Consider the following 17,873-nt stretch of genomic DNA (forward strand, 5'->3'; position numbering starts at 1 on the left):
CATTACTTCTGAAGAAACCTGAAACACTAATTTGAAAGAACATATGCTCTCCTATGTTCATTGCAGTGTTATTTATAATAGCCAAGATTTAGAAGCAGCTCAAGTGCCCATCAATAGATTAGTGGATAAAAAAGCTGCAGTACATTTACACAACGGAGTACTTCTTGGCCATAAAAAGAAGGAGATCTTATCTTTTGCAAGATAAGATGCATGGTTGGACCTGGAGAGCATTATTCTGAGTGAAATAAGTCAGCCAGAGAAAGACAAGTAGCATATGATCTGACTCATATGTGGAATCCAATGAACAAAATAAACTAATAAACAAAATGTAATCAGGGGCCTGGGTGCATGGGTCTGGGTGAAAGGTGAAGGGATTAAGCATGAAAAGGAAAAAACCTCATTGACACAGACAACAATATGGTGATTAGCAGAGGGAAAGGGGGTGGGGGGGAGGTAGAAGAGGGTAAAGGGGGACTAAATGTTGATGGAAGGAGACTTCACTTGGGGAGGTGAACACACAATACAAACTACAGACGATATATTATAGAATTGTACACCCGAAACCCATATAACTTTATTAACCAATGACACCCCAATAAAATCAATAAAAAAGAAAAATAATGAAAATAAATAAATAAATACATTATTAACCCCCTTCCAAGAACCTCCAATAAGTATATCTGTTGTATACTTTCAGTGTGCCCTCACCAAATTAGATTACACTAATTTCAATTGTTCATATGAATTTTTTTTTAATATTCAATATAATCAGCATCAATGAGACCATAAGTCAGTGAAACAAACAAAAAACCCACCTAGTCTTAAAGGTAAAGATTCAGCTGGTTTTAAACCTGTTTTCCTGACACATTTGAGTTTTTCCTTTGCGCTAAATACAAGAGGGGACACAAAAAAACACTGAAATTATCTTCTGGAAGGCAGGTCTCTTGTAGTACAGGCTTCTGCCACTAGTTGAGTGTTCTAGGAAACCATCTGTATCGGTGTACCAGCAGGCATTGTTGTGAGAGGCTGCATTCGGCTTCAGTGAATTTTTTTTAAGACACTTTCAATGCATTTGCCCATTTCATAATGGGTGATTTACAAGCACACTTGCCCACACCACACTGAGTGTTCAGCAGTTTTTGACCAAAAACGACATGACCCCCATGCCCACCCTCCCTCTTAACCTCATCTCACCCAGAACAATTTTTGTTTGTTGGTTTCCCTGGATGAAAAAGTCCTAAAAGGGAAATGTTTTGCTGCTGTGGGAGAGGTAAAGCAAAAAATGGCAGAAGCACTAAAAGGCATCAAAATCGATAAGTTCAGAAACTGATTTTGAGCAATGGAAAAAACATTTCACTAGGTGTATTACATCAAATGGAGAGTACTTTGAAGGTGACTATGCACAATTTTTTAAAATTCTGGGTTTTTGGGGGTCCTCCTTGTATTTTCTCAATTCCTCAAATCCTCCACATTAATTTTTAGATATAATTATTATACAGAATGTATTTTTCAATCTACCTGTATCCCTAAGTAGCTTTATAGACTGTTACTATGGCAATAGGAAATAAACTATAGAATTAGGTATTCCTCTAAACTGTGGTGACAACTTTTCAGTTTACCTTATTCGTGAACCCATATAGGCTATTTTAGTCCCCTTTTGTAACTGGAAATTCTCTCCACTTAGAGCAGTTTGGATTCACAAAACAGCACTAAACAACTAGTTCTGGTTTCTGTATTAATTTTATTAGTAACTAATACCTAGTAACAAAAAAGAGACAAATGCTGAACGTAAACATTTTTGCCTTTCCTTTCATTTTATGACCACGATAGTACCTGTTACTCATGTGATAGCTGTAGTCTAATATTCAAATTCTATGTAATATGTTTCTGTTCTTAGCAATGGTCCAGTGACTTTCTACTTGGCTTGTAGTCTGTGATTATGCCTTACTATCGCTCCTCTGTAAAATATTCAGAAAGACCAAACCCAACTGGTTAAAATAACCTTTAATTATGTATTTGTAGAGTATCTAGAGATCATGTCAATTGTGTTTTTATGAAGTTGTGGTTTGCCAAGGTGTATGTGTGTTTTTGTGTGTGAGGGGGCGGATGTGGGAGAGAAGAGAAAGACAGAGACAGAGCAACAAAGAGAGTTGGTTTACTGGCATTAAGACAGACTAATACTTTTAAATGTAGAGTTAAGTCTTTAACTCCCTAGGTTTGCTACAGTTGTACAGTTTTTAAATAGCCGAAGTCAAAAAGAGTTATCCATACCCTTTTCTACAAAGTCCTGGTTGAACCATCATTTTCACCTTGATATATTAAGGAGCCAAATAAAAAGTATACAATATAGTATTTTTTAAAGATTGAAAAACAGTCTTTATTACTTATTTAATCTTCTCATAATCCTGAATGTGCAAAAGAACCACCAAAAGGAGTGGCCCATACATTCCCAGAGGACATTTGATCATTCTACCTCCTTAAAATACTGAGATACCATTTCCATTTATTTAGTTACAGGTCAGAAGTGAAAGCAAGGCAAGATGTGAAACCAGACATCCGACAGCCTCCCTTCACGGACTACAGGCAGCCCCCATTGGACTACAGGCAGCCCCCAGGAGGAGACTACCAGCAACCCCCACCCTTGGACTACAGGCAACCTCCACTACTGGACTATAGGCAGCACTCCCCTGACACCAGGCAGTACCCTCTCTCAGACTACAGGCAGCCCCAGGTACCTCAGCCAAAGAGCTCATCACAGGCCCAGTACCAAGACTTTCTGAAATACAAAAAATGAAATAGAATGGGAGACAGAGGAAAGAACACCCTCCTGAGATAGACAGCCTAAGTTCTATTCCTAGTTATGATATTATCTGGGTAACACCCACATCCTCAAAACACTCTGAATAAATATATCTATTTCAGAATAAAGCAGGACAATCAATCGATCAGTGGGTGAGTGGTAATGGGATGAACTAATTTTTGCTAATATTAGTTAGCTAACTCCCAGTATATTGTCTATCAAAGTTGGGAAAAATGTTCTTATCTGGAACCTTAGAGGTTGCTACTAATGCAGAAACTTTTACAGATGTCAACAATGAAGGTATTTTAGATCCATAAGTATTTGCATTGCTCCCTACTTCCCATTTGATGGTAAAGGGCCAAGCCCCTATGCATAAAGATAAAGCCAGGCCTGGCTTCATCACCCATCCCATAGCAAGTACTGAGTCCCTGTTTAAACAACAGTAGTTCATACAGTTATTTGTTCATGTTAGATGGGCCTTATGGAGACTTCCATAAACCATCTGAGTTTCAGTTTCCTAAAGGGAGGATCTTCCTTACAGGCTATGGTGAGGATTCAACATTTATGAAAGTGCTTAGACCAGAACTTGGTATCTAATAAATACTCAATACCTGGCAACTAGATACCAAGATACAAATTAAAAGCAATTTCAACTATATTTAATTAATTGTGTTTTATTTAGGATTAAAAATCACCTTTATCTCCCCAAATTTTAAGAACAGTGAAGGTCAGGAAATCTTGGACTTACTGCATTTTATGTAAAAGACAAATTGATGGTATACACTATATTCAGTAGTTTTGTGCACAGAGAGTTGTAGCAAGAGCCCATTACATTTTTTTTTCTAATCAGCAAACCTCTAATTTACACACATGCACACACATGTATGCACATACATAGGACTGGTACATTTATTTATACTGCTCCATAGCAATGAATAAGAAAACTCAAAAGAGAGAGAATTATCACCCAGGCCTATATTCAGTAATTACATATTAACCAAGTAAACTGATAAACAGCAAAGTAAACAAGCTACACAATAGTTCTTCCAATGACCAAGTAAATTGTGTTCTGACCTGTTAAAACCTTTGGAAATTTGTCTTGCCTTTTGTTAGACTGAAGTCAGATTCTGTCTCACAATACCATGTTATTTGGAACAGATTATATGGGAGAGAAGGAGAACAAAGGGACTGAATACAGAAGATTTTTTGATATTAAACAATGTTTATTTTGTTTTCTCCTTGACCCCAAAGGATTTTGATTATTTTACTGTGGACATGGAGAAAGGAGCCAAAGGATTTGGATTTAGCATTCGTGGAGGACGGGAGTACAAAATGGATTTGTACGTGTTGAGATTGGCAGAAGATGGGCCGGCAATAAGGAATGGAAGGATGAGGGTAAGAAGAGTCTTCCTTATAGAATCACCTACTTCTGAAAGAAACCAATAGTGGTATTAGCAGAGTGCTGAAGTATGCTGTTAAGCAAACAGATGATGTAGGTTTTACCTTCTTTCATTTCATGACCCAGTTTTTTAAAGTTTTGGCCAAAAGTTATTTAAGAATTGGGTCACTCATTTTCTTCCTTATAGTCTTCTAATTAACAAATCTCAATACAGTGTTTTATGTATATATGTAGTTTTCCTAAAGAGTAAACTAAAGGAAATGGACAAAGTAATCTAAGAAATGGAAACATACCTCCATATTATTTTCCGTGGTTTGATGATTCACTTTTCATTTGAGATAGAATCTTTTGAAATTTATTTTTAGCTTTATGCTTTTTTTCTTCATGTCTATTAATCAAATGGTCCTGTTTTCTTTGGAAATACTTGGTGTGTGACTGTTCTTTGGGTTTTGATATTGGGCAGACAGTATCAGTTGGAGAAAGGTGGACTAAGCTTCTTGGATATGTGTTGTCCATATAAAATGATAGCAGTGAGAAATTTTCCAGTTAAGAGTTGAAAGTGGATTTTTAAATGTAACAGTTACTTTGAGGCCTCTGATTGATAGGTAACTGATTTTCATATAAAGGTACAAAACAGAAGTTGATAACAATATAGAATGTTAGTCTACCTGTCTCTTTGTAAAATGATGATTAGTAAACACATAATAAAGATTAGTTATGATTATAAATAAAATCTAGAATTCATTCTTGTCCTCCTTCCTTGCTCTTATAGTTAATACAGAAAAGCTGTGATTGCTGGTTTCTTTTGCTGAACCTCCCAACCAGTTCTCCTGGACAATTGAATAAACCTGCTATTCCTACCACCAAGCCTACCATTTCTGTGATTCTTGTTCTCACAGAGCAAAAGTAGGAAGTATGTAAATCATGCCTATTTTTCTCTCTCCCTTCACAATGCTTTGACAGCTGTGAAGTATCTAAGGCTGACTTGAGAGACAACCTCCCTCCATCCAACACCAGCATCCTCTACATGTGGTTTTAGAATAGGCCTCCATGTGTTTCTTGGTTTTCAGCTTCACTGTAAACAGAAGGATACTTTCTTAACGTGCTGCAAAGCCAACTCACACGTGAGTAAATGAAATTAATCTTTGCAGTGCAGGTGAAAAAAACAAAGCAGGAAGACCATGAGTGAACCAGAGCCTATGAGACAGGATAGCCCCACCCCCAGCTCCACTAGGGTTCAAACATGGCTTGTGTGGATTCCAAACAGTGGACGCATTTTTTTTAACTTTATTTTTTTATAAAGAGGGGAAGGAGGGAGGAAGAGAGGGAGAGAAACATTGCTGAGAAAGAGAAACATCAATTGGTTGCCTTTTATACATGCCCCGACCAGTACAAGCGCACAACCTAGGCATGTGCCCTTACTGGGAATCAAACCAGTGACCTGGTGACATTTGCTTTGCAGGACGATGCCCAACCAACTGAACCACACTGGGGCAGTGGCCACATTTTTAAACAAGTGGTCTAAATCACTGGCTGCTTAAAATACACAGTACTGCCGAGGCATGGGAGCCTAATATAGAAGTGCTCTATGTAAATATATATATACATACTTTTATACAATGGAAGCCAGAGCAATGATTCTCACTGAGGTCCCTGGTATCAGCATCTCCTGGGAATGTGTTACAAATGGAAGTTCTCAAGCCCCACCATAGACCTACTGAATCAGAAACTCTACGAGTAGGGCCTTTAGGCTGTGTGAATCTGGTACAAGCTAAAGTTTGAGAACTGCTGAACTAGAGGGCAGCTGTCACTACACAGTATGACAGGGGTAGGATGTAAGTAGCTCAGGATTTGTTAATCCCCTCCAGATCTTGCCTATGGAGATTTCCATCCTGTTCCATTGCCTTACCCAAGGTCCTCAAATCCATATAAACACAAATTTAGAATTTGTAGGCATATACTCAATTTTATGAAAGATTTTTTTCTTCTGGCAAATGATAAAAATGAGTTCTCTACCTGGGTTCTAGAAAATAATATTTTCACTTTTTGTCAAAGATAAAAATAAGCAATATATCATCATTTTTCCATGGCATTTTTATAAAGCAATCTATTCTTTCTGTGTACAAGCTAGCTAAAAGGTATTATTATGCCCAGTTTTAGATAATATGGGTTAGTATACAATATACATATATTTCTAACATTTAATTATCAAATAAAAAGAACCACTTGGGAGTCACAGAAAGTCCATGGATCAGCTTTTACTGGTTGATTTTACTCCAATCTTTAAAATAAAGCTGAGAACTAAGCAGAGATGGATGAGAGTGTTCTCGTTCTGCTTTTTATGGATTCCATTTGCCATTCAAATGTTTGTGGATTTTGTTATTTATGAAATTCTTATGGCACCAGTGGAGAATTTGTTTGGAGTGACAAACTCCATGTCAAGGAAACAGGCTACTTCATTATGTAAGTTTAAAGGTGCTTATATAATCTACTGTCAGAATTACATAAATATTTCATATCTGTATATAAATCAATAATTGTTCTTAATAATAGCATATAATTAATGCTGATCTTGTTTTCATGTTTATTATAAAATTTAATCATTTAAATTTAAAGCTAATCATTTCTACCTTCATTACCACCTATCAATAACTGGCAATGACTTCATTCAAAAATGTGTTTAAATTACTTAAGCAAGGGCAAGTATCAGTCAATATTTGCATGACTAAATAGTTTGATTATTTTAAACTAATACATAAACTGGATAACATATAGTTTACTGATTTGAAATTTTCACACCACAATTAATTAGGAGCCCATTCTTCATCTTATTATAAAGTTCCCACTTGATACCATTAGTGCCCAGATACATATAGATCTTAAATATCTGTGCAGATGATGCTTATAAGGCAGCTGTTCACTCCGGGGGTACTATGGCTTGGTTTGTAAAGTTCCAAGATCCTTGAGAAAAGCAGGTGAACTAGACATTTACAGGCTATCATTAAAAATAAGTTCAAGAAGAGATGCTAGCATCAGGTTCTTCCCAGCCTCTAAAACAGTCAGACACACGTTCGCCTTGTGAACCTGATTTCTTTACTTTCAGACTTAATGCATTATTTCTTGTGTGTCCAAACTAAACACACACACACACTTTGTGATCAAATAAGTTTGGAAAACACTGTGTATGTGTATTTTTTCCCTTTTTCATGATCAGAAACTGAAGGAAAAAGCCAGGTAATGATCTGTTAATAGCAGCATATCTTAGATTAAAGCCAGTATAGTAAAACTGCTCAAATCAGAATGACTACACAAGAACTTGGTGATTCTGAAAAATAATTTCCTGTAACAATTAATGAATCATTGTGCCCTTGCTTTGGGGATATAAATAATACTTTTGAAAACTTAGTTAATGCACCAGATATTAGTCTCTGAATCTAAGACTCTTCCTGGGTCTTTTATGTTTGTCTTGATTGTAGAACAGTGGTGGTGTGTGCATATTTAGCAGTATAAGATTCTGCTAAGAATACAAAGAAAATCAGTACATTGGTGGTAGGCTGGGGGCGGGGCAGAGGAGGTAACCAGCATAGGTATAAAAATATCCTTCTTACACTGGGAATTCTAAGAAACAGTGGCACAGATATGTATTTTTAAAGCATGTTCTTAGGCATCCAGGTGATATCCCAGGCATCCAAGAGAAATGCCAATGATATTCTCACCTCAGGGCTTCTTTCATGAATCTTGTAACAGACAACTAGATATATTCCAAGAGTTAGTCTGAATAGCAGTGAGGATTATCTTAACAGAGATCTTTGACAAATTAGACAAATATTTTTTTCCTCCTCAAAAAGCGTTGTATGTTTAGTCAAATTTTTGTCAAATAAATATTTCCTTTCTACTTGATGAAACAAGAGTCAGATTAGGCAAGTTTCTCATAAGGTACAGGGGGTTTCCTCAAAATATCAGATCATACCAACAGCACACTAGGATCAGAAAGTATCAAGGGAATTTACAAACCAAAGCCTAGATACAGAAGAGAGGATAAGAAACTTTTTCAGAAGATTAATTAGATGCTTATCTGAAAGAGAGGTTCTAACCCTGACTGATGTGGTTCAATGGGTTGGGCACTGAAAGGATGTGGTTTGATTCCTGGCTGATCAACGTTTCTCTCGTACATTGACATTTGTCTTGTACATCAATGTTTCTCTCCCTCTCTTGCTCTCTCCCTCCCCCTCACTCTAAAAATAAATAAACGAACCTTTTTAAAAAATAAATAAAAGAGAGGCTCTATATATCAGAATCTCCATATCAGTAACATATGAGTATCCAAATAAATGGATTTAAAGATTTACAAAAAATATGACTATTTGGGGCCCTTCCAGACCCTCAGCCTCACTCACAATCTTCCAAATAAGCAAACATGGTGTTTTTGTTTTATTAAACTTCAAATCATCAATCTACTTTGTTGAACCTCAGTCCTATAAAATAGAAAGAATGATATCTACCTTATAGAATTGATGAGAGGGTTTGATAAATATATCAGAAGGTAGAACTTAATTTCTATTTATTAAGATAAGAGTGAGGCATTAGTTTGTGGGAAGAGAAAGGACTTAGATTTCAATATATATCATGGAATAAAATTTGCATAGAATAGTGCAGTGAGAATAAACACCAAGAAAAACCATGTGGATCATAATTATATGAAATAGTATTTTATCAAAAAAGGTAAAGAGTAACGTATTTTTACTTTAATTACTAGATAGTTCTTCAACATCAGTTAATACTCTATTAAAAGCTGAACAGACAAAACAAAACAAAATCTGTAAATACAGGAAAAAAGGGAGATGGAAAATAGAAACATGACTGTCATGTCTGATTGCTTTTCTTCATTCAAGTGGGCCAGTACCATATGAGAGAAATACAAATGACATTCAGATTTTAAGGAAAAGTATAAGAAATTATTAGAAAATATGAATGGTCTCTTTTTTAAAAAAGAATGTTCTTAAATTTGTAAAATAGTCTAATAAAGTTGAGAGCAATAAAATTTTCATAACTGATGAATAAATCTCTGGTACAGGGCTCTGAGGGACACAATCTAATTAAAAATTGAAGATAAATAGGAATCACAGGAAAGAATAATGAATGTACAAAATAATTTACTGTGGAAGCTCAGTGAAGCAGGGAATCTAAGAAATCAAGAGACATTGGTGGGAAGGGATAGTAGTTCTAAGTGCCTAAATAAAAATCTCAGAATCGGAGTTAAGAGAATCTCAAAGAAAATTGAGTTTCCTCTTGAAAACATAGAATTTTCTTGATCTATAAAAGTATAATGCAGTAATTCCCCTTTATCTGCAGTTTTGTTTTCCATCTTTTCAGTCAGAGTCAACATCGTCTGAAAATATTAAATAGAAAATTCCAGAAATAAAAATTTTTACGTTTAAAATTGCAGGTCATTCTAAGTAGCATGATGAAATCTCTATGTTCTGCTTTGTCCCGCTTGGGACGTGAATCATCCCTTTGTCCAGCTTATCCACACTCTACATGCTTCCAACCAGTAGTGCCTTGTAGTAGCTGACAATGGCGGTATTATAGTGCTTCAGGTAACTATTTTACTGAATAATGGCCCCAACGTGCCAGAGTCATGATGCTGGCAACTCTGATATGCCAAAGAAGAGCTGTAAAATGCTTCCTTTAAGTGGAAAAGGAAAAAACACAATATATATGGGGTTTGGTACTACCAAGATTTCAGGAATCCACTGAGAGTCCTGAAAGGTATCCTCCTGGGATAAGGGGAGAACAATTGTACATTTCCCATTTCCATAAAATATATTTCTGTTACTTAAAAAGAACATTTTAACTACATCACCTTAACAGCTGTGTAACAGTTGTATATGCCTATTCAGCATCACATAAATTTATTTATAAAATGGTTTACCTTCTTCCTGAAGCTCATTATGATGCAAAAGTCTGCCTGCAGTAGATCTTGGAATAACCTAAAACATTTTGTTAGACTGAACAATGTGCAAAAACATATTGCTTACTCATCTTCTTTTTTTTTTTAATGAAAAACAAAATTTCCTGATAGCTTCTTTTGAATCTGTCATCTCTCCTTCTATGGTAATATGACTAGCCTGTGATTACAAAATGAAAGTATTTTATTTTACATATTGTTTTTATCAAACATATGTAATAGGCATAAATACTAACAATGTTCAAGCACCCATGAACCCATAGCCTGGCTTAGAAAACATTACCAGTCTCCCATGATTCCACTCTCCTCCTGCTCTCCAGCCCCAGAGAGAGCCATCATCCTAATTAAACACTTGCCATTCCTTCTAGTTTTACCACATATTTGTGTATCTCTCAACTATGTGATCTATTAATAGCTCTGCTCACTTTTGAACTTTATATAAATGAATCATGCTGTACATATTCTTCTCTTTGGTTTCCTTTTTATACTTTTGTTCATAGGACTTTTCCAACTTAATACATAAAACTATAGTTTATTTTCACTGCTATAAACTACTCCTTTGTATGAATGTGCTATGGTCTATAATAGTTATCTGTGGATATTTACGATTTCCCCTGTCAGTGGATATTTGGCTTATTTCCAGGTTTTGGAATTACAATCCTTGTACATATTTTCTGCTGCTCATGGGGAATAATTTCTCTAGACTAGACATATACGTAGTTGGTCATATATTTAACTTAACTAAATAATACAAAAATATTTTCCTACATGGTGATATAGATTATATTCATACCAGCTATGTAACAAAAGTTCCTTTTATTATACATAAAGATGAGTTTCTTCATGATGCTCTTTGATTTTAAAAAATCTTAATTTTTGTACAATTGACTTAATCAACCTTTTCCTTTACAGTTTCCATTTTCTGTGTTAGCTTGAAAAAACATTCCCTCAAATTCTTAAAGATGTCCTATATCTTCTTCTAAAAGTTTTATAGTTTTTATTTTCATATCTACATCTTTAAACACCTATAATTAATTTCTCTGTATACTATAAGGTAGAAATTCAATTTCAGTTTCTCCATATGGATAACCACTTATCACAGCATCATTTCCCCCCATCTGTGAGAACAGCTCTATAATAAATAAAAATTCTATAACTGCAATGGTCTGTTTATAGATTACTTATACTATTCTGCTGGTCTATTTGTCTATACCTACATCAGTGCTATACTTATCCACCCTTTAATAAATCTTGAGTTTTGAGGATGAAACTGCCCGTCCCCTCATCCCCAGACACACATCTCAATTCTTCATGTCTAGATGTTTTTGGGCTTTTGCTCTTCTATAAATCTTCAGAATTTGCTGTCACTATTAGGATTTTTGGAATCTGTAAGTTGATGTGGGAAGCTTACATCTTTATAATATTGAAACTTTCTATCTATGAACATGATATAATCTATTTATTTAGGTTTTCCACAAACTGCTCAAAGTTTTATAGTTTATTCCATAACATATTGGCAAATACTTTGCTAGATAGATTGTAGATACTTTGTATACTTTATTTTTTCTCTTGTGTATAATATTTTAAGGCAGCATTGAAATAAACTCTTTGTTACCAGTAAATAGATAAAATATGAATGTTATATATTTACCAATTGTACCATGGACATTTTCCAAATTTGCTTATTAATTCAAATAATTTACCTGTAGCTACTATTGAATTTTCTACATAATCATATTTTCTGCAAATAATGAGAGTTTTGTCTTCCTTTATATTCTTTTATTTTTATTTTATTGTACTGCACTTACTCATCTTCCAATATGAAGCTGAAGAGAAGTAGTCAAAGCAAGAATTCTTGTTTTATTTCTAATCTTAAAAGGAATGCTTTTAACATTTCAACAATAAACATAATGTTTAATGAATTTATATAACCTTTATAAGATTAAGGATGTCCCTTTCAATTGTTAGTTTACTAGAAAGTATATATAAATACATGTTGAATTGTATGTACTATTTCTCCATCCATTGGAAGTATTATATGATTTTTTCTTTAATTAGCTAATTAATAGGCTTACATTAATGACTTTTTAATTTAAATCACTCTTAATTTTTCCATATAAGCCCTACTTATTTATGATGTATTTTTCATACATTGTTCAATTCAGTTTTCTGATATTTTCTTTAGGATATTTGTATCCGTGTTCTTGAGTAAGATTGGTCTGTACTTTTCTCTTTTTTTAAGTATATTCTGTTGATTATGTTGTTACAGTAATCCAAATTTCTTTCCCTTTGCTCCCATCTCCTCTCCAGCAATCCCACACCCCTTAGTTCATGTCCATGGGTCGTGCATATAAGTTTTTTGGCTTCACCCTTTCCCATATTATTAACTCTCCACTGTCTATTTTGTACCTACCAATTATGCTTCTTAATCATTGCACCATTTCTACATTTCTCCACCTTCCCCCTCCCAGTTGATAACCCTCCAAATGACCCCCATACCTATGATTCTGTTTCTATTCTGGTTTGCTTAGTTGAATTTTGTTTTTATTTTTTGGATTCAGTTGTTGATAGTTGTGAGTTTGTTGTCATTTTACTATTCATAGTTTTGATCTTCTTTTTCTTAAATAAGTCCCTTTAACATTTCATATAACAATGGCTTGGTGATGATGAACTCCTTTAGCTTTACCTTGTCTGGGAAGCACCTTATCTGCCCTTCCATTCTAAATGATAGCTTTGCTGGAGAGAGTAATCTTGGTTGTAAGTCCTTGCTTTTCAACACCTTGAATACTTCTTGCCAGTCTCTTCTTGCCTGCAAAGTTTCTTTTGAGAAATCAGCCAAGTCTTATAGGCACCCATTTGTAGGTAACTCTCTGATTTTCTCTTGCTGTTTTAAGATTATCTCTTTATCTTTCACCTTTGGCATTTTAATGATGATGTGTCTTGGTGTGATCCTCTTTGGGTCTAGCTTGTTTGGGACTCTGTACGTCCTGGACTTCTATATCTATTTCCTTCACCAAATTTAAGAAGTTTTCCTATATTATTTTTTCACATAAGCTTTCAATTTCTTGCTCTACCTCTTCTCCTTCTGGCACCCCTATGATTTGGATGTTGGCATGTTTAAAGTTGTCCTAAAGGTTCCTAAGCCTCTCCTCATTTCTTTCAATTCTTGTTTCCTCATTCTGTACTAGATGACTGTTTTTTTCTTCCTTATGTTCCAAGTCATTGATTTGAACCCCGGTTTTCTTCACTGTTGGTTTTTTGTGGATTTTCCTTCGTTTCACTTAGCATAGCCTTCACTTCTCTTACACATTTGCTGTACTCAAGCATATCTGTCAAGCCTGTGAGCATCTTTATTACCAGTGTTTTGAACTCTTCATCTGTTAGGTTGGCTATCTCCTCATCTATTAGACTGGCTATCTCCATGTCACTTAGTTCTCCCACTGGAACCTTGATTCATTCCCTCTTTTGGGCCATATTTTTCTGTCTACTCATCTTGACAGGCTCCTGTGTTTGTTTGCCTCTGTGTCTTAGGTAAAGCTGTCGCTCCTGTTATGTAGTAAGGGGTGGAGCCTTAGGTATTCGTCAGTACAGGGTGACCAATTTCACCACTCTGTGGTGCTGTGTGTTGGGGAGGTATCCAAGAGGAAACAACGCTACCTGCTCAGCACTCGCCTGTTTTCCTGGCATGTCTCCTACTTCTGTATGGGACTGGTGCCTCTCTAGCTGTTGCCCTGGCATGGTTCCCAGAATGGATGGGTCTGTGGGTGTTCTAGGGCCATGGGGACCCTTTAAACAAGTGGACTCAGCTAAGAGACCAGCAGTCTGTTCTGCCCCAACCCCCACCGGCCTACACAGTCAGAAGCAGTGAGGCTTGATTTTCCCTAGCGCTGGGACCATGAGCTGCATGGCCTGGTCTGAGGCTGGGAACACTCCGAAGGTGTCCCTCCCAACTTTTAAAATGTGTGACTGCATTTTCCTCCAGCCTGCTGCTGCTACTGCTGCCACCACACCTCATCCTCTCCTCCCTGGTCCCACCCCTCCTACCTATCTGGATGAGTATTTCTTCTTTATTTCTTTGTTTGTTGGACTTAATATGCAGCTTGATTTTCGGGAACTTCTGGTTGTCTCTAGTTTTGAGATAGTTGTATTCCTTCTTAGTTGTTTTCCTTCTTAGTTGTGGATAGAGATGCAGCATGTCTGTCTATAGCTCCTTCTTGGCCAGAAGTTCCTGTACTTCTCTTTTCCTGTAGTGTCATTGAATGATTAACATTATACTAGCCTTACAATGAGAGAAAAATAATCTTTTTTGTGGTTATCATTACTGTTGTTGTCTGGGGAAGGTTATGTAAGTAAGAATTGTTCTTGAATACTTGGTAGAACACACTTGTGAAACCATCCAGGCCTACAATATTTTCTTTGTGTGAAAATTTTAAACTACTAGTTACCTTTCTATAATAATTAGTGTATTCTTCAAGTTTTCTATTTCTTTTTGAGTCGATTCTGATAATTTTCTTTTTTCTAATAATTTATTTCACTTTAATTTTTCCAAGTTTTTATATTATCTTCTTGTATTTTCAATGTTTGAAACATCTGTATTTATATATACTTATTTATTTGACTATTATTTACTTCTGTATTCTTTCCATTTTTCTTTATTAATCATGCTAGAGATCTATTCTTAATTCTTTTCAAGAACCAGTATACAAAGTTGTTCTCTTACCTATTGATTTCTGTTTTTTATATTTACTATTTCTCTCCCTTCATGTTCTTTGGGTTTACTCTCCTCTTATTTTTCTTGCTCCTTAAATTGGGTGCTTAGATCAGTAGTTCACAGGTTTTCTTCATTTTTAGAAATAATGTATGAATTTAAGGCTGTAGTTTTGATATGTAGAATGTTCATTACTTTACTTCTAAATATATTCAAATTTCCACTATTTTTTTTGACTCATCGGTTATTTAGAAGGTGATATTTTTTTTCTTTTATTGTTTTTCTATTACAGTTGTCCCACCTTTTCCCCCATTGCTTCCCCCCACCACGCCCACCCCTTCTACCACAGTCAATCCCCACCTCATTTATGTTCATGGGTCATTTATACTGGTTCCTTGACTAGACCCTTCCCATTCTTACCTCCTTTATCACCCTCCTGCCTCCCACCTTGTCACTGTTAATCTGCTCCTTCTTTACATGTCTCTGGTTCATTTTTGCTCATTTGTTTGTGTTGTTCATTAGTTTCCTGTATTAGGTGATATCATATATTTGTCTTTCATTGCCCGGCTTATTTCACAAGCATAATTCTCTCTATGGCCCTGGCTGGTTTAGCTCAGTGGATTGAGCGTCGGCCTGCGAGCTAAGTGTCGCTGGTTCGATCTTCCAGTCAGGGTACATCAGAGAAGGAAAACTCTGACTCCAAAAAACCTCCTCTGCCTTGCGGCATACCTCTTCAGGGGAAAGGCTAAGGGAGTAAACCCCGACAGAAAATCTGGAGCCGGAGTCCCTAAGGCGGTTTGACGTTGTAGTCAACACCGGCAACTCCTGCGGCGCACCTGAAGCCAAGCTGTATTGACTCCGTCTTTCCCTTGGACCCTTCAGCTGCGAAGAGAGGGGGGGTCTGCTGCATGGGCAACAGCAGACCCTCCATATCACCCTGCCCAGGCTCTGTAGCTTCAGCGTCATCGCAAGATGTCGATTCAACACGGGAGGAGACAGATACGATGTCACTCCCGAGTCGGACTGCACAGCCATTCTCGGCGGTGCAGATAGACTCTTGAGAAGCTACACCATCGTCTCTCGAGATGGACGGCTGCCGACGACGAATTCTCTCTAGTTTCCATCCATGTTGTTGCAAATGGTAGGAGTCCCTTCTTTCTTTCTGCTGCATAGTATTCCATTGTGTAAATGTACCACAGTTTTTGATCCATTCATCTACAGACAGGCACTTAGGCTGTTTCCAGCACTTGGCTATTGTAAATAGCACTGCTATGAACATAGGGGTGCATATGTTCTTCTGAATTGGGGTTTCAGGATTCTTTGGGTATAATCCTAGCAATAGAATTGCTGGGTCAAAAGTCAGTTCCATTTTTAGTTTTTTGAGGAAATTCCATAATGTTTTCCATAGTGGCTGCACCAGTCTGCATTCTCACCAACAGTGCACTAAGGTTCCCTTTTATTCACATCCTCGCCAGCACTTGTTGTTTGTTGATTTGCTGATGATGGCCATTCTGACTGGTGTAAAGTGATATCTCATTGTGGTTTTTATTTGCAACTCTCTGGTGGCTAGTGATGTTGAGCATTATTTCATATGCCTATGGGCCCTCTGAATGTCCTCTTTGGAGAAATGTTTGTTCAGGTCCTGTACCCATTTTTTAATTGGATTTTCTGTCTTCTTGGTGTTGAGTTGTATAAGTTCTTTATATATTTTAGAGATCAATCCCTTGTCTGAGGTATCATTGGTAAATATGTTTTCCCATACAGTTGTTCCCTTTTCATCTTGCAGATGTTTTCTTTTGCTGAGCAAAAACTCTTTAGTTTGATGTAGTCCCATTTGTTTATTTTTTCCTTTATTTCCATTGCCCTGAGAAATATATTGGCAAAAATATTGCTCCATGGGATATCTGAAATTTTCCTGCCTATGTTTTTCTCTATGATTTTTATGGTCTCACAGCTTACATTTAAGTACTTGATCCATCTTGAGTTTATTCTGGTATATGGTGTAAGTTGGTGGTCTACTTTCATTTTTTTGCATGTTCCTTGTAGCAGAGGTGCCTCACACACCCTAGGCTCGGAAGGAAGTTGCTCTGTCCAGCAGAGGCTTCATGACCACGGCGGAACAAATTTTTACTCAGGACACTTACTTATGTCTGAGGGAAGGAAGGTGACTGCCTCTCTAGTGGAGAACAGCAGCTAGACCTTCAACCCTCATACTTTTTATTGAGAAGGATACGCATGGGAGATACAAGATCAACATTCATAAATTATCAATAGCTTTCATGTACCTAGGTTACAATAAACAATAACTGATTACAAGTTCCAGTACAGTAGGTACAACAAATAGTCTGTGCCAGAGTCTATTAAACATTTTGACCCCACACTGGAACTAGATACAAGGTTTTAAATACTCTCTGCTAGAGATTGTTTATACTTAATTATAAGATAAAGGAAAGCAGAGCAAGTTCTAAAGCATATTAATGTTCTTTAAATCCAATCCCCACAGAAACCCTCTGAATGGTTTTTGGTTATGTCTCCCACGCATCCATTGTTGAGACTTAAAGACAACCACAGCTGGGGTGTTGGTGGCAGGTCATGCTCAGGCTGGGGCTACAATTCTCTAAACCACAAGGAGCGGTTCCACACAGTCCTTGTCTAGTTCTCCCAGCACCATTTGTTGAACAGGCTCTTTTTACTCCATTTGATGTTCTTTCCCCCTTTGTCAAATAATAGTTGACCATATAGACCTGGGTTTATTTCTAGGCTCTCTATTCTCTTCCATTGATCTATATGTCTGTTCTTATGCCACTACCAGACTGTCTTGATCACAGTGGTTTTGTAATATAGTTTGATGTCAGGTATTGTGATTCCTCCTGCTGTGTTCTTCTGTCTCAAGATTGCTTTGGCTATTTTTGGGTAATTTTTGGTTCCATATAAATTTTTGAAGTATTTGTTCTAGGTCTGTGAAATATGTCACTGTACTTTAATAGGGTCTGCGTTG

At 36.4% G+C, this 17,873-nt stretch overlaps 1 protein-coding gene across 1 annotated transcript in view; it reads left to right on the forward strand.

Moving 5' to 3' along the window:
- The window catches only part of MAGI2 (membrane associated guanylate kinase, WW and PDZ domain containing 2), a 1,613,703-nt gene that overhangs the window by 1,492,593 nt on the left and 103,237 nt on the right, over positions 1-17,873 (forward strand). Inside the window, exons 19-20 of the mRNA XM_090287299.1 lie at positions 2,512-2,731; positions 4,052-4,195. Coding sequence (XP_090143425.1) covers positions 2,512-2,731; positions 4,052-4,195 — 364 coding nt within the window. The remainder of the gene's footprint in view (positions 1-2,511; positions 2,732-4,051; positions 4,196-17,873) is intronic.

The sequence above is a fragment of the Furipterus horrens genome, unplaced genomic scaffold (assembly GCF_987537825.1).
Source record: "Furipterus horrens unplaced genomic scaffold, mFurHor1.1.pri manual_scaffold_9, whole genome shotgun sequence".
Classification (NCBI taxonomy): domain Eukaryota; kingdom Metazoa; phylum Chordata; class Mammalia; order Chiroptera; family Furipteridae; genus Furipterus; species Furipterus horrens.